General features: G+C 38.9%; 2 protein-coding genes across 4 annotated transcripts in view; one reads left to right on the top strand and one right to left on the bottom strand.

Annotated features, from left to right (window-relative positions):
* Positions 1 to 9,145, top strand: part of ERMP1 (endoplasmic reticulum metallopeptidase 1) — a 71,040-nt gene extending 61,895 nt beyond the window's left edge. For both annotated transcript variants that reach the window (XM_037036340.1, XM_037036339.1), the window contains exons 14-15: positions 5,525 to 5,688; positions 5,816 to 9,145. In XM_037036340.1, coding sequence (XP_036892235.1) covers positions 5,525 to 5,688; positions 5,816 to 5,980 — 329 coding nt within the window. In that variant the 3' untranslated portion in view covers positions 5,981 to 9,145. The remainder of the gene's footprint in view (positions 1 to 5,524; positions 5,689 to 5,815) is intronic.
* Positions 9,146 to 12,043: 2,898 nt separating this feature from the next.
* The window catches only part of RIC1 (RIC1 partner of RAB6A GEF complex), a 135,251-nt gene continuing 127,849 nt past the window's right edge, over positions 12,044 to 19,445 (bottom strand). For both annotated transcript variants that reach the window (XM_037036337.1, XM_037036338.1), the window contains exons 24-26: positions 15,259 to 15,436; positions 14,906 to 15,094; positions 12,044 to 14,138 (exon numbers count right to left, since the gene is read on the bottom strand). In XM_037036337.1, coding sequence (XP_036892232.1) covers positions 13,850 to 14,138; positions 14,906 to 15,094; positions 15,259 to 15,436 — 656 coding nt within the window. In that variant the 3' untranslated portion in view covers positions 12,044 to 13,849. The remainder of the gene's footprint in view (positions 14,139 to 14,905; positions 15,095 to 15,258; positions 15,437 to 19,445) is intronic.

The raw sequence follows: 19,445 nt of genomic DNA, 5'->3' as shown, positions 1-19,445 counted from the left end.
TTATTTAGATTTTATTTACTTTTAGAGAGGAGAGGGAGGGAGGAAGAGAAGGAGAGAAACATCAACATGAGTACATTGATTGGTTGCCTCTCACATGCCCCCAACTAGAGACCTGGCCCGCAACGCAGGCATGTCCCGACTGGGAATCCATCCAGCGACCTTTTGGTTCACAGGTTGGCTGAACCACTGAACCACACCAGAAAAGATTCAGGGCTGAATCTTTTATTTTTCAAGTTAATCATGATACCCTAGGGCTCTCCAGATATGGAATTGCCAAACTTTAAAAGGTCAGATAGTAAATATTTTAAGCTTTTATAACAGAGTGCAGCCAAGAGGGGGGCCCCCGCAAAAAGGGATTTGGAATGGGGTCCAGAGCTCAAGGTGTCCAGGGAATATTAGAAAGACGTATAAGATGTCCTCACCTCTTACCCCCCCCCCCCCCAAACAGGTGTCAGTTGGGGGAAGGGACAAATGGAGAAGGGCCATTGAGAGTTGTTTTACATAGCAACAGTTTCGCAGATAACCTCTAAAATGGTCATTTAACATATCTGTAACCTTTAACTGGTTTCATAGATATTATGTTAAATAGCTGCAGCCATACTCTCAGCCAGGGAGAAGGGAGTGACTTCCACCCAGGATGTAATTAGGAAGCAACACCCCCTAGTTACTGCACCTATGTGAGAGCTTAGTGTTGATTGGCTCCACATCATGGGGGCCACACCTGCCCAGACTCACTATGGCAGCCCAGTAAAGCTGGGAGGGTATGGGAGTCCTGGCAGGTGTAACCGATTGTGGGAGGAGTTGGAAATGGGGCTACAAAAGGACTGGCGCAGGGATTTAAACGCAGATGCAGCAGCCGTTGAGGAGAGAGCCACGCAGCTTTGGGAGTGCTCTCTGCCCGTGTGGTCTGGGAAGCAGGAGAGACTTTGCCTGGAAGAAGGGTGAAAGAACTCTTGCCAGTGAACCATGAGAAGGTATCACATGACTTTGGATTAATTAGAGATCCTGCCTGGACAGCGACACAGCTGACGGTGTCGGCAACCTGAAACATGGATGTGTGCTTGTTTTCCCTAGTTACGGTACCCCAAATTAGGGCAGGGGGAGAAGGAAGTGCTGTGGGCGTCTGTGTTTATCCTAAAGGACTTTGATATTTTACTGGGGACATTGGGTCACTACCTTAAGTCTATATAGCTTTAAAGAAATCTTTCCTTTCCTTTTCACAAATCTCTGGCATTGAGAGATGTCTTTCCTCTGGTGACAGACAGACGAGCCCAGTAGGTATTAGTATACCGTCCTTGGAGGGGCCCCTGTTGTTCTGTAGCAGTTTTTGGTGTCCCTCGGTGGGCCAAATATTGCCCCCACCTTGGACCTCTGTTCTGTAACACTTTGGCAGATGTCTCTGTTGTGGGTTCTTTGTTAATCACTGTTTAAAAAACATATAAACCATTCCGAGCCTGACAACTAGAGAAAAGCAGAACTCAGGAATAACTTTTGACTACTGCACATCATCTGCAAGTGTAGTTTTATTTCTTCTTTGCCAGTTCTTATGCCTCTGATTTGCGTAAATGGCTAATACTTCTAGCATAGTGCATGCGGTTGTTGAGACGCCAGCATTCTTGCCTTGTTCTTGGTATCAGTAAAAAGGTCTCTAGTGTTTCCCATTATATGAGAGAGCCTTAGGACTAAGGTAGATTACTTTTTATCATGTTAACCAAGCATTCATCAAAAAATAGAAACTGTTGTTTCTATTTTTTAAAAAGATATATTTATTTATTTTTAGAGAGGCGGGGGAGGGAGGGAGGGAGAAAGAGACAGTGAGAAACATCAGTTGGTTTCCTTTCACAAACCCCCAACTGGGGACCTGGCCTGCAACCCAGGCACATGACCTGACTGGGAATCGAACCAGCGATTTTTCAGTTCGCAGGCTGGCCCTCAATCTGCTGAGCCACACCAGCCAGGGAAATCTCTAGAATATTTTTATAAGAAATTGTTTTTAATTTTGAGAGAGACTTTTTAAAAGTAATCTATAAAAATAATTGTAAGTTTTTTCTTCCTTGGCTAATTTAATGTGGTATAATCAGCCAGGTCATAGCCTAATTATTTTCTTACTGTGATGTTGGATTTCTGCTAATATTTTATTTAGAAATTTTGCATTAGTACTCATGAATGGTACCGGTCCGTGTGTGTGTGGTACTCTATCAGATTTAGGTATCAGTGTTATGCATTATAAATGTAAAAACAACATAAATGTTATACATCATGAAACAGTTGGTAAGTTTTCCTTAATTGTTCAATGCTTTGGAACAGTTTATGGAGCATTGGAACTATTTGGTTGAAAAGTTGGCTTGAAATTCTCTCTGAAACTACCAGGGCCTGTGCTTTTTTTTGTGGGGTAGGTTAATAACTTTTTCTAGGGTAATTTGTCTGCCTAAGCTTTAAAGGTGTGTTTGGGTCACCTGCATTTTTCTAGAAAAGTATCTATTTCATCTGGGTTTTTAGTAGTTTATGGAGGTCTGCAAAGTAATCACAAGTAATTTACACATTTCTGTTTAAGTTATTTTTATTTCTATTTGCATACTTGATTTGTTGCTCCCTCCCCTGCTGCCTTTTTCTTGTTACCTAGTGGTTGTCTTGTTAATTTTTTTTCTTTTAAAAAAATGTTTAGTTATATTACAGTTGTCCCAATTTTTCCCACTTTTCCTTCCTCTGCCCAGACTACCCCCATCTTGTTCATTAAAAATAAATAGCAGTTTTGATTAAGGCAGGTGTTTTGTCCTGTTCTCCATTTCATTGGTTTGATTTTATCTGTAGTATTTCCTAACTTGTGCTCTTTTCATTTACTTTGTTGTCCTTTTTTACTTGTCATTTTATTCTCTTATTTTACTGAAACAGTGGCTTATTGCTCTGGATTTTCTTTTATCACTGTTTTTCATGTATCCAATAGTTTCTGGTATGGGTAGTACTTCCCTTATTTAAAAAAATTTCCATAATTTTTGTTTGTTTCCTTTTACTCATGAGTCTCAAATAGACCTTTTAATTTCCATGTAGAAAGCTGTTTTGTTTTGTTGATAATTTCAAGCTTTATTGAATTGTGATCAGAATGTTATTTGTAATCTCAGTTTTATAGAACTTTGAAATCACTCAAGATTTTTATGTTTTAATCCCACTTGAGATATATTCTGTATTATCATGTAAAGTTTGATATGTATATTTTATGGTCTACTTCACTGATCATTTTCTAAGTCTTATATCACTGTTTTTTGTTCATTTGATGTCTTACAGTGATGGAATATTAGTTTCTTTTGTTTCTATGTATACATTTTGCATCTCCTATAGTTTTGCATCATAAAGTAGTTGCTATGTTATTTGGGGTACAGAAGTAACAATTTTTATGTGAATTACAGCTTTTAGGTGTCTTTTAGTGCTTTTTGTCTTGAATTGTTTTCTTCTGACATCAAAGAAGTCTTTTTTAAAAATATATTTTATTGATTATGCTATCACAGTTGTCCCATTTTCCCCTCTTCACTCCCCTCCACCCTGCTACCCCCTCCCACCCACCTTCCCTCCCACCTTCCCCCCCCTTTAGTTCATGTCCATGTGTCATACTTATAAATTCTTTAGCTTCTACATTTACCATTCTATTCTTACCCTCCCCTTATTTTCTACCTACCTTCTATGCTACTTACTCTCTGTACCTTCCTTCCCTCCCCCTTTCCTATTGATAACATTCTATGTGATCTCCATTTCTGTAGTTCTGTTCCTGTTCTAGTTGTTTGCTTAGTTTTTATTTTAGGTGTGGTTGTTAGTAATTATGAGTTTGCTGTCATTTTACTGTACAGGTTTTTTGTCTTCTTTTTCTTAAGTGAGTCCCTTTAACATTTCATATAATAAGGGCTTGGTGATGATGAACTCCTTTAACATGACCTTATCTGAGAAGTACTTTATCTGCCCTTCCATTCTAAATGAAAGCTTTGCTGGATACAGCAATCCTGGATGTAGGTCCTTGCCTTTCATGACTTGTGAAATAAAGGAAGATGTACAAGGAACCAATTGTGATGGGAAGGAAACTGGGACTCAAATCAATGGAATGGACCAGAAGGGAAGAAAGAAACATCCAATCAGAAGAGAATGAAGAAACAGGAATTCAAAAACATGAGGAGAGGCTTAGGAACCTCCAGGACATCTTTAAACGTTCCAACATCCGAATTATAGGGGTACCAGAAGGGGAAGAGGAACAGCAACAAGTGGAAAACTTATTTGACCAAATAATAAAGGAGAACTTCCCCAATCCAGCAAAGGAAATAGACTTCCAGGAAATCCAGGAAGCTCAGAGAGTCCCAAAGAAGTTGGACCCAAGAAGGAACACACCAAGGCACATCATAATTACATTAGCCAAGATTAAAATGAAGGAGAGAATTCTAGAAGCAGCAAGATATAAGGGAACAGTCACCTACAAAGGAGTTACCATCAGACTGTCAGCTGATTTCTTAAAACAGACCTTACAGGGAAGAAGGGGCTGTAAAGAAGTATTCCAGGTCATGAAAGGCAAAGAGGTCTTTCTAAAATTGTGTCCACTTGACTGAAATACCTTTGGTTCATACCTTTAATTTTATGTTTTCTTAATCTCTTTAACTATGTTCCTTGAACATTAGGTCGGCTTTGTAAGCCAAGTTGAAAACTTGTTTCTTTTAGTGGCTGAGTCAGGTCTACTCACATTTTTATGACTAATGCTGTGTTTTATGTTTCTTTTTCTGTGGTGTCTCCTTTGTTCTTTAAGACATTTTCTGGCATTTAAAGAAATATGTATTTTTCTTTAATCACCGTTAATTTTTCACTATCTGTGTGTCAGGTTTTAATGGCATTCTTTAACTCGTAGCCTACACAACAGTGTACTTACTCCACTTTCCCTTTCATGTTACATGCAACGTTTGTACATTAGTCTTCCACCCTCACACCTCAATATTTGTAATGTTTGAATATAGTAAAATTCTCGTTCTTTTTTTTCAATGATTTTTAAACTTTCTTTTTAGAAGGAAAGGGAGGGGGAAAGAGAGAAACATCAATGTGTGGTTGCCTCTTGCACGCCCCCTACTGGGGACCTGACCCACAACCCAGGCATGTGCCCTGACTGGCAATCAAACTGGCAACCTTTTGGTTCATGGGTTGGCGCTTAGTCCACTGAGCCACACCAGCCAGGGCTCATTATCAGTTCTTTTGCTGATTTTCATATCATGGTTAGATGAAGCTTATTCTCTAGATTTCTGAAGAATAGCTCTCATGAGTGCTGGGTTCTTGTGACCAGGCCAAGACTCACACCCACGTTTTCTCACTGTAACATCTGTGCCTTCCCTGCCGCACCTCATCACTTACCCTTGTTGATCTACACTGAAAGTCCAAACTGGCAGACCTCCATCAGGTTTGCAATGATAAGACATGAACTTCATAGTCTGGTCTGGGTGGTGGCTTAATTGCTTTTCTTGATGTTTAAGATAGTTGTGACTAATCTTTCTTCTGTTTGTTGCAGGACCAAGCCACATGTCATTCTATGTTCGTACTCACAAAGGGTCAACACTTTCTCAGTGGTCTCTTGGCAGTGGCACTCCAGTCACCAGTAAAGGAGGGGACTACTTTGTATTTTACTCTCATGGACTCCAAGCCTCTGCATGGCAGTTCTGGATAGAAGTACAGGTGGGAATTTCCCAGCATTACTGGTATCATTGGTCGGGTTCCCAGGTGGTATTTGGCAACTACCAAATACTTAGGATCAGTATTCTGCCTTCATAGAGCTAGAAAACTAACTAATTTTCTCTGCCAGGTCTTGGAAGAACAGCCAGAGGGTGCAGTCACTGTAGCCATTGCTGCCCACTATCTTTCTGGGGAAAACAAGAGATCCTCCCAGCTGGACACTCTGAAAGAGAAGTTCCCAGATTGGACATTTCCCTCTGCCTGGGTGTGCACCTACAGTCTCTATGTGTTTTAACCTTGTGAAAGAATTTGAAGTAAATGACCAGTGGGATGATACTTCATGTGACACATTTTCTCCTTAGGCTACATGGTACTTGTAAGTCAGTGAATTTTAATGAGCATATGTTCAAAGAGCTTTGTGGACTAACACTGTTCAGGGTTAAGCGCTATGATTATGCTGTGGGGTAATGATAAATGATTTTTTTGACACTTGAAAATGCCAGTTTTCTGGCACTTAAGCACACGTAGGTACTGCCACTACACTACTGTCATTTTGTACAACCTTAAGGACAAAAACCAACAGACCATCTGAACAGTGAGTTGTTCCCTTAGGATCATAAAAGACATTGGAAGTACTTCAGGCCCGCTGTTACTGAGACAAATGACATTTCCAATTAAAGCTCAAGACCATTTGTTGTGTGGATGGTGGGTAAACTACCAAATCACTGGAGTAAGGATTCCCCTTGAGACCTAACTGTAGGTCATTAGAAAGCTGTTTCAAAAAGGAATGGGAAGAACCATTGGGCTTTTGAGATCCCGGCCTGTGCCAGGCTGAGCTTCTTTAGGAAGCTTCTAGAGTGTGCTTTGCATCTCTGTAGTGAAGCCCAGGACCCCTGATGTGGAAACCTGTGCTGAGTTGCTGCTCCTAGCGCCCTCCTGACAGCTGGTCACCTAGATCCATTGTGAAGCTTCTGTGCCTGAAACTTCCCTCTGAAACATGTTGCCCCTCTTCACCTGACCAGTTTGAGATGGCAAGCCTATGTCCAGCTACATGTACCCTCTGGGTTTTCACAGGTTCTTTTGGGTCATTGTTGTTTGTGCCAGTACATGACCTTAACTTCCTCAGAGCACTGAGTTGCCAATGGCTATTTTATAAATATTTATTCTTTGTCTTGTAGGAGAGAGTTTTCTGCTATCCAGTGTTAATCCTTAAAAGCATAGTTTTATTGATGCACTGAGTCCTTATTTGTGCCTGTTTCCAGCCAGCTGAACAGATTGGTTTCTCAGTAACTTACTGTCCAGCAGAGAAGACTTTCCTGGAAGTTGAGGTTGTGGCTAGGCCTGGAACAAGATCCCCCTGTACTTGTGGTTATTGGGGTTCAGACCCTGCATAATGGCAGACCTAGGCCTCATAAGTGCTCTTCATTTTTAAGATGACTGTGTAGCGTGTGAGGCATATGCCAGCAGTGCCTCTGACGGATTCTGGGCTCCAGTGGGAAGGTTTGGGGGTTAGGTGGTAAATGTTGCTTCATTTTTTTTCTGTTAAGAAATGTAAGAAGTTGCACCAATTCTGAGTGTACTAAGTATAGACCCCCCCAAAACATTTTAAAGACACACCATAGTAAAAAAAAATTAAAGAATTGGCACTTGGATTCATTTGAACAGATAGAGTAAGTGTGCATCATGGGAGGAAATTCTTGAAGCTGCTTGTGTGATACAATGTGGTTTCTTAATCATATTACCTAATCTGACTCTTAAAGCTGCCTGGGCGTACATGGAGGGCCGCAGCCAGCACTGAAGGGTAACACGGTGGCTGTGACGTGCACAAAAACTGGTGCCGATGCTTATTTTTGATTTTGTAGAAACCATGTATTATTAGCTTTAAGTGCCTGGCACCTGCCACATTAGGCAGTAATAAAGTTGGAAGTGTTTATAGTATAGCTTGTATGGAATCACAGTTGTGGAAGAAAAGTTAGAAACAGTACTATCTCAATGAATTTCAAAATCTAGCCAGTCTGCAGGTTCCATATACACGGATGGAAAATATGCAGGGGAAAAATGTTACGTTGTTGCTGATGTGTACTACATAGTTAGGCCTACAGTGGTTCCATCTGTACCAAACGTGTAGACTCTTTTCCTTATTCCCTAAAAAGTGTAGTGTAATAACTATTACATGGTATGTACATTTTAATACAATTCAGATGATTTAGAGGATAATGGATGTAGGCTATATGCAAATACTATGCTATTTTATGTAAGGAACTAGGACATGTGGATTTTCATATCCACACACACGCTCTAACTCCCTGTCCGATGGATCCTAAGGGATAACTGTATAATCATATTTTTGTCCCTGTGAATAATCTGGACTTGATTACCAGAAATTACTCATAGGGGAAAAAAGGCAAAACTCCAACTTTTGTAGGAGGCATTGTATGAAACACAAAAAGTTCCTTGTGATATTTTCAGTAATAATCATGGTTTTCTTTTTGCCTTTGAATTATATCCTTACATGTAAACAATTCTTTTGTTTCTTTCGAATTATAAAACTTACATCTGGTGCAAGATCTTAAAAAGATGCTCAATGGTCTCTGGGCACGCTTAAGTGTCCTAGAAGATTGTTTTAATGTAGAAATGATTAAGTAATTCCAGTATTCATGGCTGTGTTGGTAAGCGCACCACTGTCACATCAGCAGCCTCTGAAATTAAAGAATTTGAGTCATTTGAATAACTCATTTCTAAAAGGGTCTTTTCAAATTCTAAAACACATCATTTCCTACAGAATTTAAATGTAAGTAGCACAGAAAAAAGTGTAAAGAATTGTGATTTCAAAGGAATTTGTTCTTAAAATTTTATGCTGTGTTGGACCAAAAAATGATTGTTGCATGAAGTATTTGTGTCCAGTTTGGCAGATGTAACTAAGCATGATAGGATCCCTAAAATGTTATCACTGAGGGAAACCAGCTGTTCACTCAGGAAGACTGTCCATTTCTTTTCACTGGTTTGCTGACTTGATTAACTGTTGCCTTACAATGTTACCAGAATAAACTTTTTATCTGCTAGTGTCTTTAACAGAAAAATAGATCTTTATTGTGTTCTCTCCTGTATCCTCACATTTGAAGTTATTTCAAGTCTACAGAGCCTTTAAAATCCCTTTTTAAAAATTGCTATTAGAAAACCTAGATGGGTCATATGCGTGAAGAACTCAATATTAAAATGTTCGTTTACTTCAACTGGAATCCTTTTTGCTGTGGAATAAGGTTGTGCATCTGAATTCCACAGAAATTTATGACTCATTATTTGGTAAGTGTTGAACTTCAGCACATTTAGCAATTTAAATCATATCCATTGGTGAAGAGAGTCACTGAAGGGCTAATAAAAAGGGAGGGAAGAGGGAATTTTCTTGGAGCCAGAGAGCGCATTCTAATCACACAAGGAAAGGGCAGCCGTGCTCCCCCCCCCAAAAAAAGTACCCACATCTCTGTGCAAATTACTTAAATTTGAGTCAGTTTCCTTGAAAATGGTTCAGTACAAGGTGAAACAGCTGAATGATACTCCTAATACATTTTATGCCTCCTTATGTGTTTTTATTTTAAAAATATCCTAGCCAATTTTGAAGTACAATAATATATACTTTCGATACTACATATTAATTTGTTTTCTCCAAGTTTGCCCCTATTAACGTGATCAAGTGGAACTTATCCCAAGAATGCAAAGTTGATTCAGCACCTGAAAAATCAACGCAATATGTAATTAATAAAGGACGACTAACATGATCATTTCAACAGATGCCAAAAAATCTGACAACACCTAAAACCTTTTCATGATAAAAACCCTAATCTAATAACAGGATGGGAACTTCCTCAATAAAGGTAATCTATTAGAAAAATAATTTGTGGTGAAAGACGAAATGTTGCTTTCCCTCAGAAAAGAAGATAAGGACATCCAGTACTCCCACTTCTGCTGAATATGGTACTGGAGGTTCTAGCCAAGGTGGTTTGGCAGGAGGCATCCAGATTAGCTGCAGATGATATGATGGTCTACAGAGAGAATCCTAAGGAGTTCACAGAAGTATTCCAGTTAATAAGTGAATTCAGCAGTGTTGTATGGTCCAATATCAATATATGGAAATGAACTATATTTCTATATATTAACAAAGAACCCCAAAATAGAACAATCCAAAAAGAAAATGATTCTATTTGCAAAAGCATCAAGAACAAAATACTTAAAAATAAGCTTAACAAAAGTACCATTTTTTTATACTACAAACTATAAAACATTGCTGAAAGACCTTGTTCACAATTAGCAAGCTTAAGATGGCAGTGTTTTCCAAATTGATCTATAGATTGAATGCAATCTCCATCAAAATTCCAGCTGCCTTTTTGTGTGTGCATGTGTAGAAATTGACAAACTGGCCCTAAATTTTCTATGGAAGTGCAAGGGACCCAGAATAACTAAAATACTCGAGAAAAACTTGCAACATAGCAACAGTAATCAAGACAGTGTGGTACTGACATTAAGAGTAGACATAAATTAATGTAGTACAAAATTAGTCCAGAAAAAAACCCATACGTTTACAGTCAGTTGAGTTTTGGCAATCAATGGGAAAAAATCAGTAAGTGGTTCTGGGACACTAAGTAACACACATACAAAAAAAAACTCACAATGGATCAAAGGCCAAAAAGTAGGAGCCAGAACTATAAAAATCTTAGAAGAAAACATTGGCATTAGTACCTGTTTTTGCTAACCAAAAGAAATCCTAAGCATTTTTCTTTTTTGCTTTTATGAAAATAGCTGGTACCATACTGAAGTAAGCCTTTCAAAAAAGCTAAGTGCCACAACACTAATTTTTGGAATATTCTTTGCTTTATGCCATTGTGGCTTAGAGGTTTCTTAGGAACACTCTACTCTTGGATAGTGGGGGAACCTGTATCTGATCAGGGTCTAGTATCCAAAATACATAAAACCTCTCACAAATTAACAAAGATAAATGACCCAATGGTGAAATGGGCAAAGGATGTGAATATTTTTTATCCAAAGATATACAAATGGCTAATAATCATGAAAAGACAGTTATAAAGGAAATGCAAATCTACAATGAGACACCACGTCATACATTAACACAGATAGCTGTAACCGAAAATACAAGTGCTGATGGTTGAAACTGGAACCCTCCTCCAGTGCGAGTGGGAATTTTAAAAAATGGTATTGGCACTATGGGATCCAGTTAGGCAGTTCCTCAAAAAATTAACTAGTTACCACACGACTCAGCATTTCCACTCCCAGACAGAATTGAAACCGTGTTTCACAAAAACTACTTATACATATGGTAGAGAAAAAGTGCAAACCATCTAATCCCTTAAATAAAGGATGGAGAAACAAGTATAGTACATCCATAAAATGGAATATTATCCAGCCTTAGAAAGGAATGAAATACTGATATACGGAGATGGAGATGAACAGCATGCTATCTGAAAGAAGACAGGAAAGAGCCACATATTATATGACTTCCATTTATATGAAATGTGCAGAATAGGCAAATCCATAGATACAGCAGGTTTAGATATAGGAAAAAGTCAAAATAATTTTTAACCCTACCTCTTAGAGATGATGCCTGGTCTCTACATTTTTATAAAGTTTTGTTTGGTGGAAACCATGTATGCATGCTTTTGTATCACGTTTTCATTATATTTTAAACATTCTCCATGTCGTCAACATGGACTGTCTGTTTCAGTCTTCTGTTGCCAGGCATCTAGGATGCCACCAACTCTTGATGCCCCTATTCTAAATAATTCTGTATAGAAATAATAAATCTCTGAGAGGGAGAATTATATAACCAGAAGAGTATTTCTGTGGCTTTTATTACATACACTTTTGTTGTTAACCTCAGATGGTGAATAACAAAACTTCATGTAATAGTTTTATTGCCCTTTACCAAGTTAAAAAAATATACACATTACAGAAGCAACAGAAACTTTAATTACAAGCAGAGGTCGACTCTCCCACTGAATGACTTCTTGTTTTTGATCTTAGCAAATAATTTAAACTTTGAATATACTGAATATTTAAGTTCATTGGTTAAAATTATGGCTTACACAATTGATATGTGAACCAAACAAGGCAAAACAAAAATGAGCTTTAAAAAATTAAAGTATATCACAAATTATTAGAGAAAATTTCTGTAAACTTTTTTTTGCCTCTGGGCCCGCTCATTCCTATTAGTTGAAAACCAAGTATCTTCTACAAGACGTTGTTTATGGCATTAACCACAGGAACACAGCTGCCTTAGTGAGCCCATGCTTTGAAGAATGCAACATGAACCTAGCAGCAGACAGGGTATTTGAAAAGATCACAGCTGTTTACAATGGTAAATCATTTTTATTGACTGAATATGCACGCCAACAAAAGTAATGCTAGTTCTCCTCCTAGTGGCAAGGGCAGGAGAAGGAATTTCAGGTTAGTTTCTTGCTGAGCTGCATGTAGTCACATGGGAAACATTTTCCATCTTAAGATTCAGAGAAAGGTGGTTTAAAACAAAGCCTTAAATAAAAGTAGCACCAGAACAACCAGGTACCAATACTCACATATTACACCCATTCAGGAGTTTCAATATGTGAAATTATTGCACTTATAATGTAAAAAATAAATGACAGTGAATTACCAAACCCAAAAATTTAAAACAGTTTGATGAATTTTGAACTAAGCAATTTCAAAATGGTTTTCAGTTTCCCTCAAAGGAAACCTCGCTAGGACAACTAAATCTAGCCATTTACTTTAAAAAACAAGGATAGAGGACCAAGTTTTAGTTCTCCACTATAATTGCACTATGACAAGAGAGGCTGTTTTACATAGTGGTATGAAGTTGGTCCACATCAAATCATTATTATAAAAATAAGTTTTTGTATAAAACAACATTGCATTCCTTTGTTCAAACTGCACAGTACGAAGCTGTCTAAATTAACACTGTTACACGGTAATTAGAAGTATACACGGTGGATATGTGAAGCAATTAAGGAGAATGCAGGAAAACTGAAATTTAAATCATCCAGAAATACATAAAATATTTTAAAAATTACAATGAAGAATGCATTCTATACATACTAATTTTTAGTTAGCGGTAATGATATAGGATTCAGCAGTCTATTTACATAAAACTCCATTTTTATTCAATTTACAAAAGCAAATAAATAAGAAACTACATTAATTTGCACAAAACCTATTTCATTTCATGATCAGTGTGACCATTCCTGTTGCTCTATGACCAAGCCAATATGCCTGTCTTCCTCTCTGAGGACTGCGCAAATTTGGAAAGAGCAAGCCCTGTCTTTATTCCAAGAGTATATATAGCCATGCAGAATCCAGCATAAAATCTTATAAATTATAATACAAGCCCTGAAAATATGAACAGTGCCTTTGGGTATATTTACACAAGAGTATTCACAAAAAAGATAAATTTCTTTGATATAAAAGAGTAGTGGTATCTAACAGCATACTTGATAAGAACCCCGCAGACCTCCAACCACAGTGACCCGGCAGGAACCAAGTGCACACACTGGCTCCCAGGGAAACCAGGGAAAGGCCCCGTCAGTTCAGGACTGGGACGACGGGACGGGCAGGAAGAGCCAGGGGCACATCTCCATCACACTGGTGTGTGCTGAGCCAGGGCAGCTCCCATTCAGGAGGCCCAGTTAGAGCCCAGCCTGGCTCTCGATCCAAGGGGGCGCTACAGGTAGCTCAGGTACCTGATGAACTGCAGCAAGCACCTTAGCATTTACCTTTAAAAAGCAGTCTGGACACACACTGAACCAGAAAACATGTAAGAAGCTATATGGAAGTGAAAAAGTAAGTTCATCTGGGGCAAAACAATCCCTATAGTTTAAAAGCTACCAACCTTTAAAACCAAAATATCCTCGTGTACATCTATCTGTACAGTATTCTTTATTACTTTCTACTCAAGCTTAAAAAAATTTTTTATGAAAGATGAGCAATTCTGATATCACATGTTTATGCAAAGAGATTTCTTAGTGAGTTAGTTAAAATTTAATACCTTATCAGAGTGTCTGAGCTGAGCTCTCCCTGGTTAAGGCAACTAGGTTACAACGTCCTCAGTTGCATACACTCTGCTGCTAATAACACTGCCCTCGGCGACGGCAACCCACAGTCGTTAGGACACAGAACAGTCGTAAGTCCCATCCTGAAAAGGTTCTTCCTCCTCTGCTAGGGTTGCGTCCTCCTCTTTCCTGCTGACCAGGCCGCTACCTCCGACCTCGCCCTGGGGGAGGCTTCCATGGCCTGAGCAGACCCTGCTCTCCTCTGCCCGGGGACTAGTGTGTTCAGGAGTCTTACCCACAGTTACTGGCTGGAAGGCTTCAGGCTGGACCTGCTCTTCTGTTATCTCACTGAGCTTCTGTAGTTGTGGCTTAATGATGTTCAAAAATGGCTTATATCCAGGACTAAGTAGAGGAAAAAGGACATTAGTTTTCATCTGCTGCATTCAAAAGGCTCCACAGTGTTATGGATAAATTCCTACTAAACACTGACACTGTAGGGTCAGTAAGAGATGGCACATGGAGGTTGGAAGGGATGGTTTCTTAGGTGCCCTGGCCAGTGTAAAGGTGGCTGTACATAGCATTAGTGTCAAGTCTTAAATTTCTGAATGAATGAATTTGTCAATTAAGGAAAACTAAACCCAAGTAAAGGAAGACCCAAAATCCACACATAATTGGTGACAAAGGGCTAGAACCCAAGGCTCTTAACATTATCCCTACTCTCTTTTAAAAAAAAAACTCAAGTGCCCTTTATTCTAGATTATCCTATTTCGAGTTTTATCTCCATGTACTACTCAATTTGGGCTTGCTAGTAACTGCCATGGAATGTTAAATTCACGTGGACTTTCAAGTTTTTATCTTTTCAAGTAGACATTTTTAGGTTATTATCTTTAATTCCACAGAAGTACAAATCTCAAGTTCCAGTCTTAATTCTACGATCATTTGTACTGGTCAGTGACGTGCACTCCCATTTCTAAAATGACCAGTACTATCTCACTGAACATTATCTAAATGTCTATTAGAGAATGGTAACAAAAGAAAATGGTCTTCAAAATGAACATAGGAAAGTGTTTTTATTTGACCAACCTAAAAATCTCCAAACAAATGAACCAAAGCTAAGTCTTAATGTGAAAGGACAGCCAAGAAAGAAGCCTGCAGAACCCAGCCCTTACCAATCTGTAGAGGCCCATCGGTCCACCGCATGCAGCCCTGTCTTTATGTTCTGTAACATCTCTCCATCTACCTCTGTGGTCTGCATAATAACCAAAATCTGGTTGATTACTGAGGATTCTCTAAGAATCAGGCCTATGACAATACACCAGTCCAGACATCCTGCCTCCATGAAGATGTGTAGCAAATACCTACATACGAACAGAAACAAAATAACTGAGAAGGAAATACGGATCCAAGGCAAATCTACAGATGTTCAGAAAGGCAATCGTTATCAGGAAAGTACCCCTTGTACCTTATTTGCCCAAATATCCCAAGTAGGCATTCTGTGCTTTCAAAATGCTGAAAGACTCACCGCAGCTGGACCTGGGACTTGTGAGGCCCTTTACTCGCCAGCTCCATGGAGATGTGCTCTAGCTCTGACTGAGTTAAGCTGAGTGTGGAGAAGTTCTCATCCACCACTGTCCAGTCCCCATCCACCATGGAGCTGCTTTCAGTCAAGTCTGTGGCTGAACCAATACTGCACTCGTCACCTGATGAAGAAGTGCCAAAAGTTATAAACTAACTCCACGTACAGAATGTTTTAATTTTAAATATTGGCTGTTCTCAGATGTCAATTTCTGCTAGAGAGTTTGAAACCAAAACATTAAATCCACTGCTAGAGTTCCATGCTGTATTAATAGTATTTTTTTAAAAGTCATTAGAGAGATGACCATGCATTATATATGCCTTCAGATGGAAAAACATGCTATTACCTATTTAAAAAACAGCTATAATCTGACCAATTGACAATACAGAGGAAACTGTTAAATGAAACCATGAAGATGCAATCACCAAAATCCACATTATGAGAAAAACCCATGAAGCAATTTCTTCAATGAATAAATTAGAAGGAAAAAAAAGACCGAGGGGAACAATCACTGAAAGAATTAAAAACACATCAAGCACAATGTATGAACCTTGTCTGGATCTTGATTCAAGCCATAAAAGACAATTATGAATTATGAAACAATTGGAAATCTGAATACTTACTGGATATATTATGGTATTAAGGAATTGTTTAATTTTTAGAGGGATAATGGTATTATGGCTATTTTTAAAAAGAGTCTCTTTAGAGATACATACTGAACTATTCACAGATAAAATACATCATGCCTTGAATATGTTCAAAAATACAGGAGGAGGGGAAGTGAATGAAACCAATCTGGTCATGAAGTGGGGTGGCTGATGGATACGTGCAGGGGCCAAGGGATCCATTATACTATCATCTAAACTTTTTAGTATGTTTGAAATTAACTCTTTAAAAAGTTCCTTTTAAAAAAGCAATGGTGCTACCTCATGCCCATTATGATGGCTAATATTTTTTTAAAAAGCAAGTAAGTGTTGGTGAGGACATGAAGAAACTGGACCCCTTGTCAACACTGGTGGGAATATAAAATGGTACAGCTACTATCAAAAATACAATGGTCCTTCCAAAAAAAATTAAAAAGAATTACCATATGACCTGGCAATCCCACTTCTGCACAGGTACCCCAAAGCATTGAAAGCAGGGTCTCAAAGAGTACTCCCATGTTCATGGCAAATTATTCACAATAACTGAAAGGTGGAAGCAACCCATGTGCATACCCACAGATGGCTAGATGAATAAAATGTGGCGTGTACACACAATGGGATATTGCTCCACCTAAAAAAAGGAAGGGGCGTTCATGCATGCTACAGTGGGGATGAACTTTGAGAACATTGTGCTGAGTGAAATAAGCCAGCTACAAAAGGACAAATACTGTATGATTCCAGTTATACGAAGTATCTAAAGTAGTGAAATTCAAAGAGACAGAAAATAGAGCGCTATTTGCCAGTAGTTGGGGGAGGGAAGAATGGGGAGCTGTTATTAAATGGGTAGGGGGTTTTAGTTTTGCAAGATGAAACAAGTCCTGGAGACTGGCTGTACAAAAGTGTGAAGTGTAAACACTACTAACTGTACACTTAAAAATGGTTAAGGTGATAAATTTTATGTATATTCTACCACAAAAACAATTAATGGCAGCTGTAAGCCTACCTACATAGCAGAGGCTCAGGTGACAGTGACAACAGACTGGAAATCAAATTTCAGGTGAATGCTTGGCCATTAAGAAAACTGCAGAAAATCGGATATTAATTACTACTTAAGGCTCCTGTAATTATATAAACCTAAGCAACATAAATCACTTAAAAAATTCCTCAATTTTTCACTTACCCATTACTATAAGAGCAGAGGTTAGCACACATTTTTGGGTAAAGGGCCAGATAGTATTTTAGGTTTTAAAGGCTAAGAGGCAAAATTAAGGATATTATATAGGAAGTCACAGAGAAAAAGGAAATGTCCACATTTTAAAATCAATGAAATAAAAAGGGAGATAACTGAGTACAATTTTCTGTGATACAGGTATGAGAGAAATGCAATTTTTTATGAGGATAGGTAACATTTTGCTTATTTGAGGTTCAAAGTTTTTCTCATAATATATTTTTTATTTTATGATTATGCTATTTAGTTGTCCTATTTTTCCTTCACTCCCCTCCACCCTGCACACCTTCTCCCACCCACATTCCCCCCCTTTAGTTCACGTCCATGTGTCGTACTTATAAGTTCTTTAGCTTCTACATTTCCCATACTATTCTTGCCCTCCCCCTATTTTCTACCTACCATCTATGCTACTTATTCTCTGTACCTTTTCTTCCTCTCTACTTCTCCCACTCCCCTGTTGCTAACCGTCCATGTGATCTCCATCTCTGTGGTTCTGTTCCTGTTCTGGTTGTTTGCTTAGTTTGCTTTTATTTTACGTGTGGTTGTTAATAATTATGAGTTTGCTGTCATTTAACTATACATGTGTTTTATCTTCTTTTTCTTAGGTAAGTCCCTTTAACATTTCATATAATAAAGGCTTGGTGATGATGAACTCCTTTAACTTGACCTTATGTGAGAAGCACTTTATCTACCCCTCCATTCTAAATAAAAACTTTGCTGGATAGAGTAATCTTGAATGTACTTCCTTGTCTTTCATGACTTGGAAAACTTCTTTCCAGCCCCTTCTTGCCTGTAAGGTCTCTTTTGAGAAATCAGCTGACAGTCTGATGGGCACTCCTTTGTAGGTAACTGTCCCCTTATCTCTTGCTGCTTCTAGAATTTTCTCCTTCATTTTAATCCTGGGTAATGTAATTATGATGTGCCTTGGTGTGTTCCCTCTTGGGTCCAACTTCTTTGGGACTCTCTGAGCTTCCTCAACTTCCTGGAAGTTGATTTCCTTTGCCAGATTGGGGAAGTTCTCCTTTATTAACTTGTCAAATAACTTCCACTTGTTGCTCTTCCTCTTCTCCTTCTGGTACCTCAATAATTTGGATGTTGGAATGTTTAAAGATGTCCTGGAGTTTCCTAAGCCTCTCCTCATTTTTTTGAATTCTTATTTCTTCATTCTTTTCTATTTGGTTGTTTCTTTCTTCCTTCTGGTCCACTCCATTGATTTGAGTCCCAGTTTCCTTCCCAACACTATTGCTTCCCTGTGCATTTTCTTTTCACTTAGCATAGCCTTCATTTTTTTCATCTAATTGCAACCAAATTCAACCAATTCTGTGAGCATCCTGATTACCAGTGCTTTGAACTGTGCATCTGATAAGTTGGGTATCTCTTGATCGCTCAGTTGTATTTTTTCTGGAGCCTTGATCTGTTCTTTTGTTTGGGCCATTTTGTTTTGTTTTGATGCAGCTGTTAGGTAGTAAGGGGAAGAGCCTTAGGTGTTAAGCAGGGCAGGACAACCCAGTTGCTGCATTGTGATGTTGTTTGTGGAGGCGGGGTCCAAGAGATAACAATGGCACGAGCTCCGTTCTCTGCTGGCTTTCAGCCCCTTCCACTGCTTCCTCCAAACAAACTGGGTCCTTCTGGTGCTGATTTCCTGGGTGGGTGGGTTTGTTAAGTTCTAAGACCCTGTGGGTCTCTCCAATGAACTCTCCTGTGAGGCTGGGAGTCTCTCTTGGCACTTCAACCCCCACAGGTGTTTTTAGTTGGTGTTTTGAGGCTTTATCTCTCCGTGCTGGGATCCTAGGTTGTGATGTCTTGCTCCCCAGTTTCACCTGGTTTATCTGTGCGCGAATGTGGGACCACCTGGTCTGCCAGCCACGCCCCTGCAGAACCTGCCCCCTCACTGGGTTCACCCACTTGCTGCCACCCCACACCTTGGCTCTACCAGCCACCGCTTTTTTTGGTGAGACCCCCTCTCCACCCGGCCACCCAACTCTGCCCCTCCTACTGGTCTGGATGAATATGTCTATTTTAACTCCTTGGTTGTTGGACTTCCATACAGTTCAATTTTCTGACAGTACTGGTTTTTTTTTTTTTGTTTCTAAATTTTTGTTGTCCTTATTTTGGTTGTGCGAGGAGGCACAGTTTTTCTACCTATGCCTCCATCTTGGCTGGAAGTCTTCAAAGTTAGTATTTATGTATCGTTAAAATCAACTGCATTTATGTATCGTTAAAATCAACTGCAAAAGTTCATCTATTAGTGCTGATGTGTA

Source organism: Sturnira hondurensis, unplaced genomic scaffold (genome assembly GCF_014824575.4).
Source record: "Sturnira hondurensis isolate 20B ecotype Veracruz unplaced genomic scaffold, ASM1482457v3 Scaffold0022824, whole genome shotgun sequence".
Lineage (NCBI taxonomy): Eukaryota > Metazoa > Chordata > Mammalia > Chiroptera > Phyllostomidae > Sturnira > Sturnira hondurensis.
The sequence above is the reverse complement of the archived record's forward strand: the minus strand, read 5'-3'. Positions and strand labels throughout refer to the sequence as shown.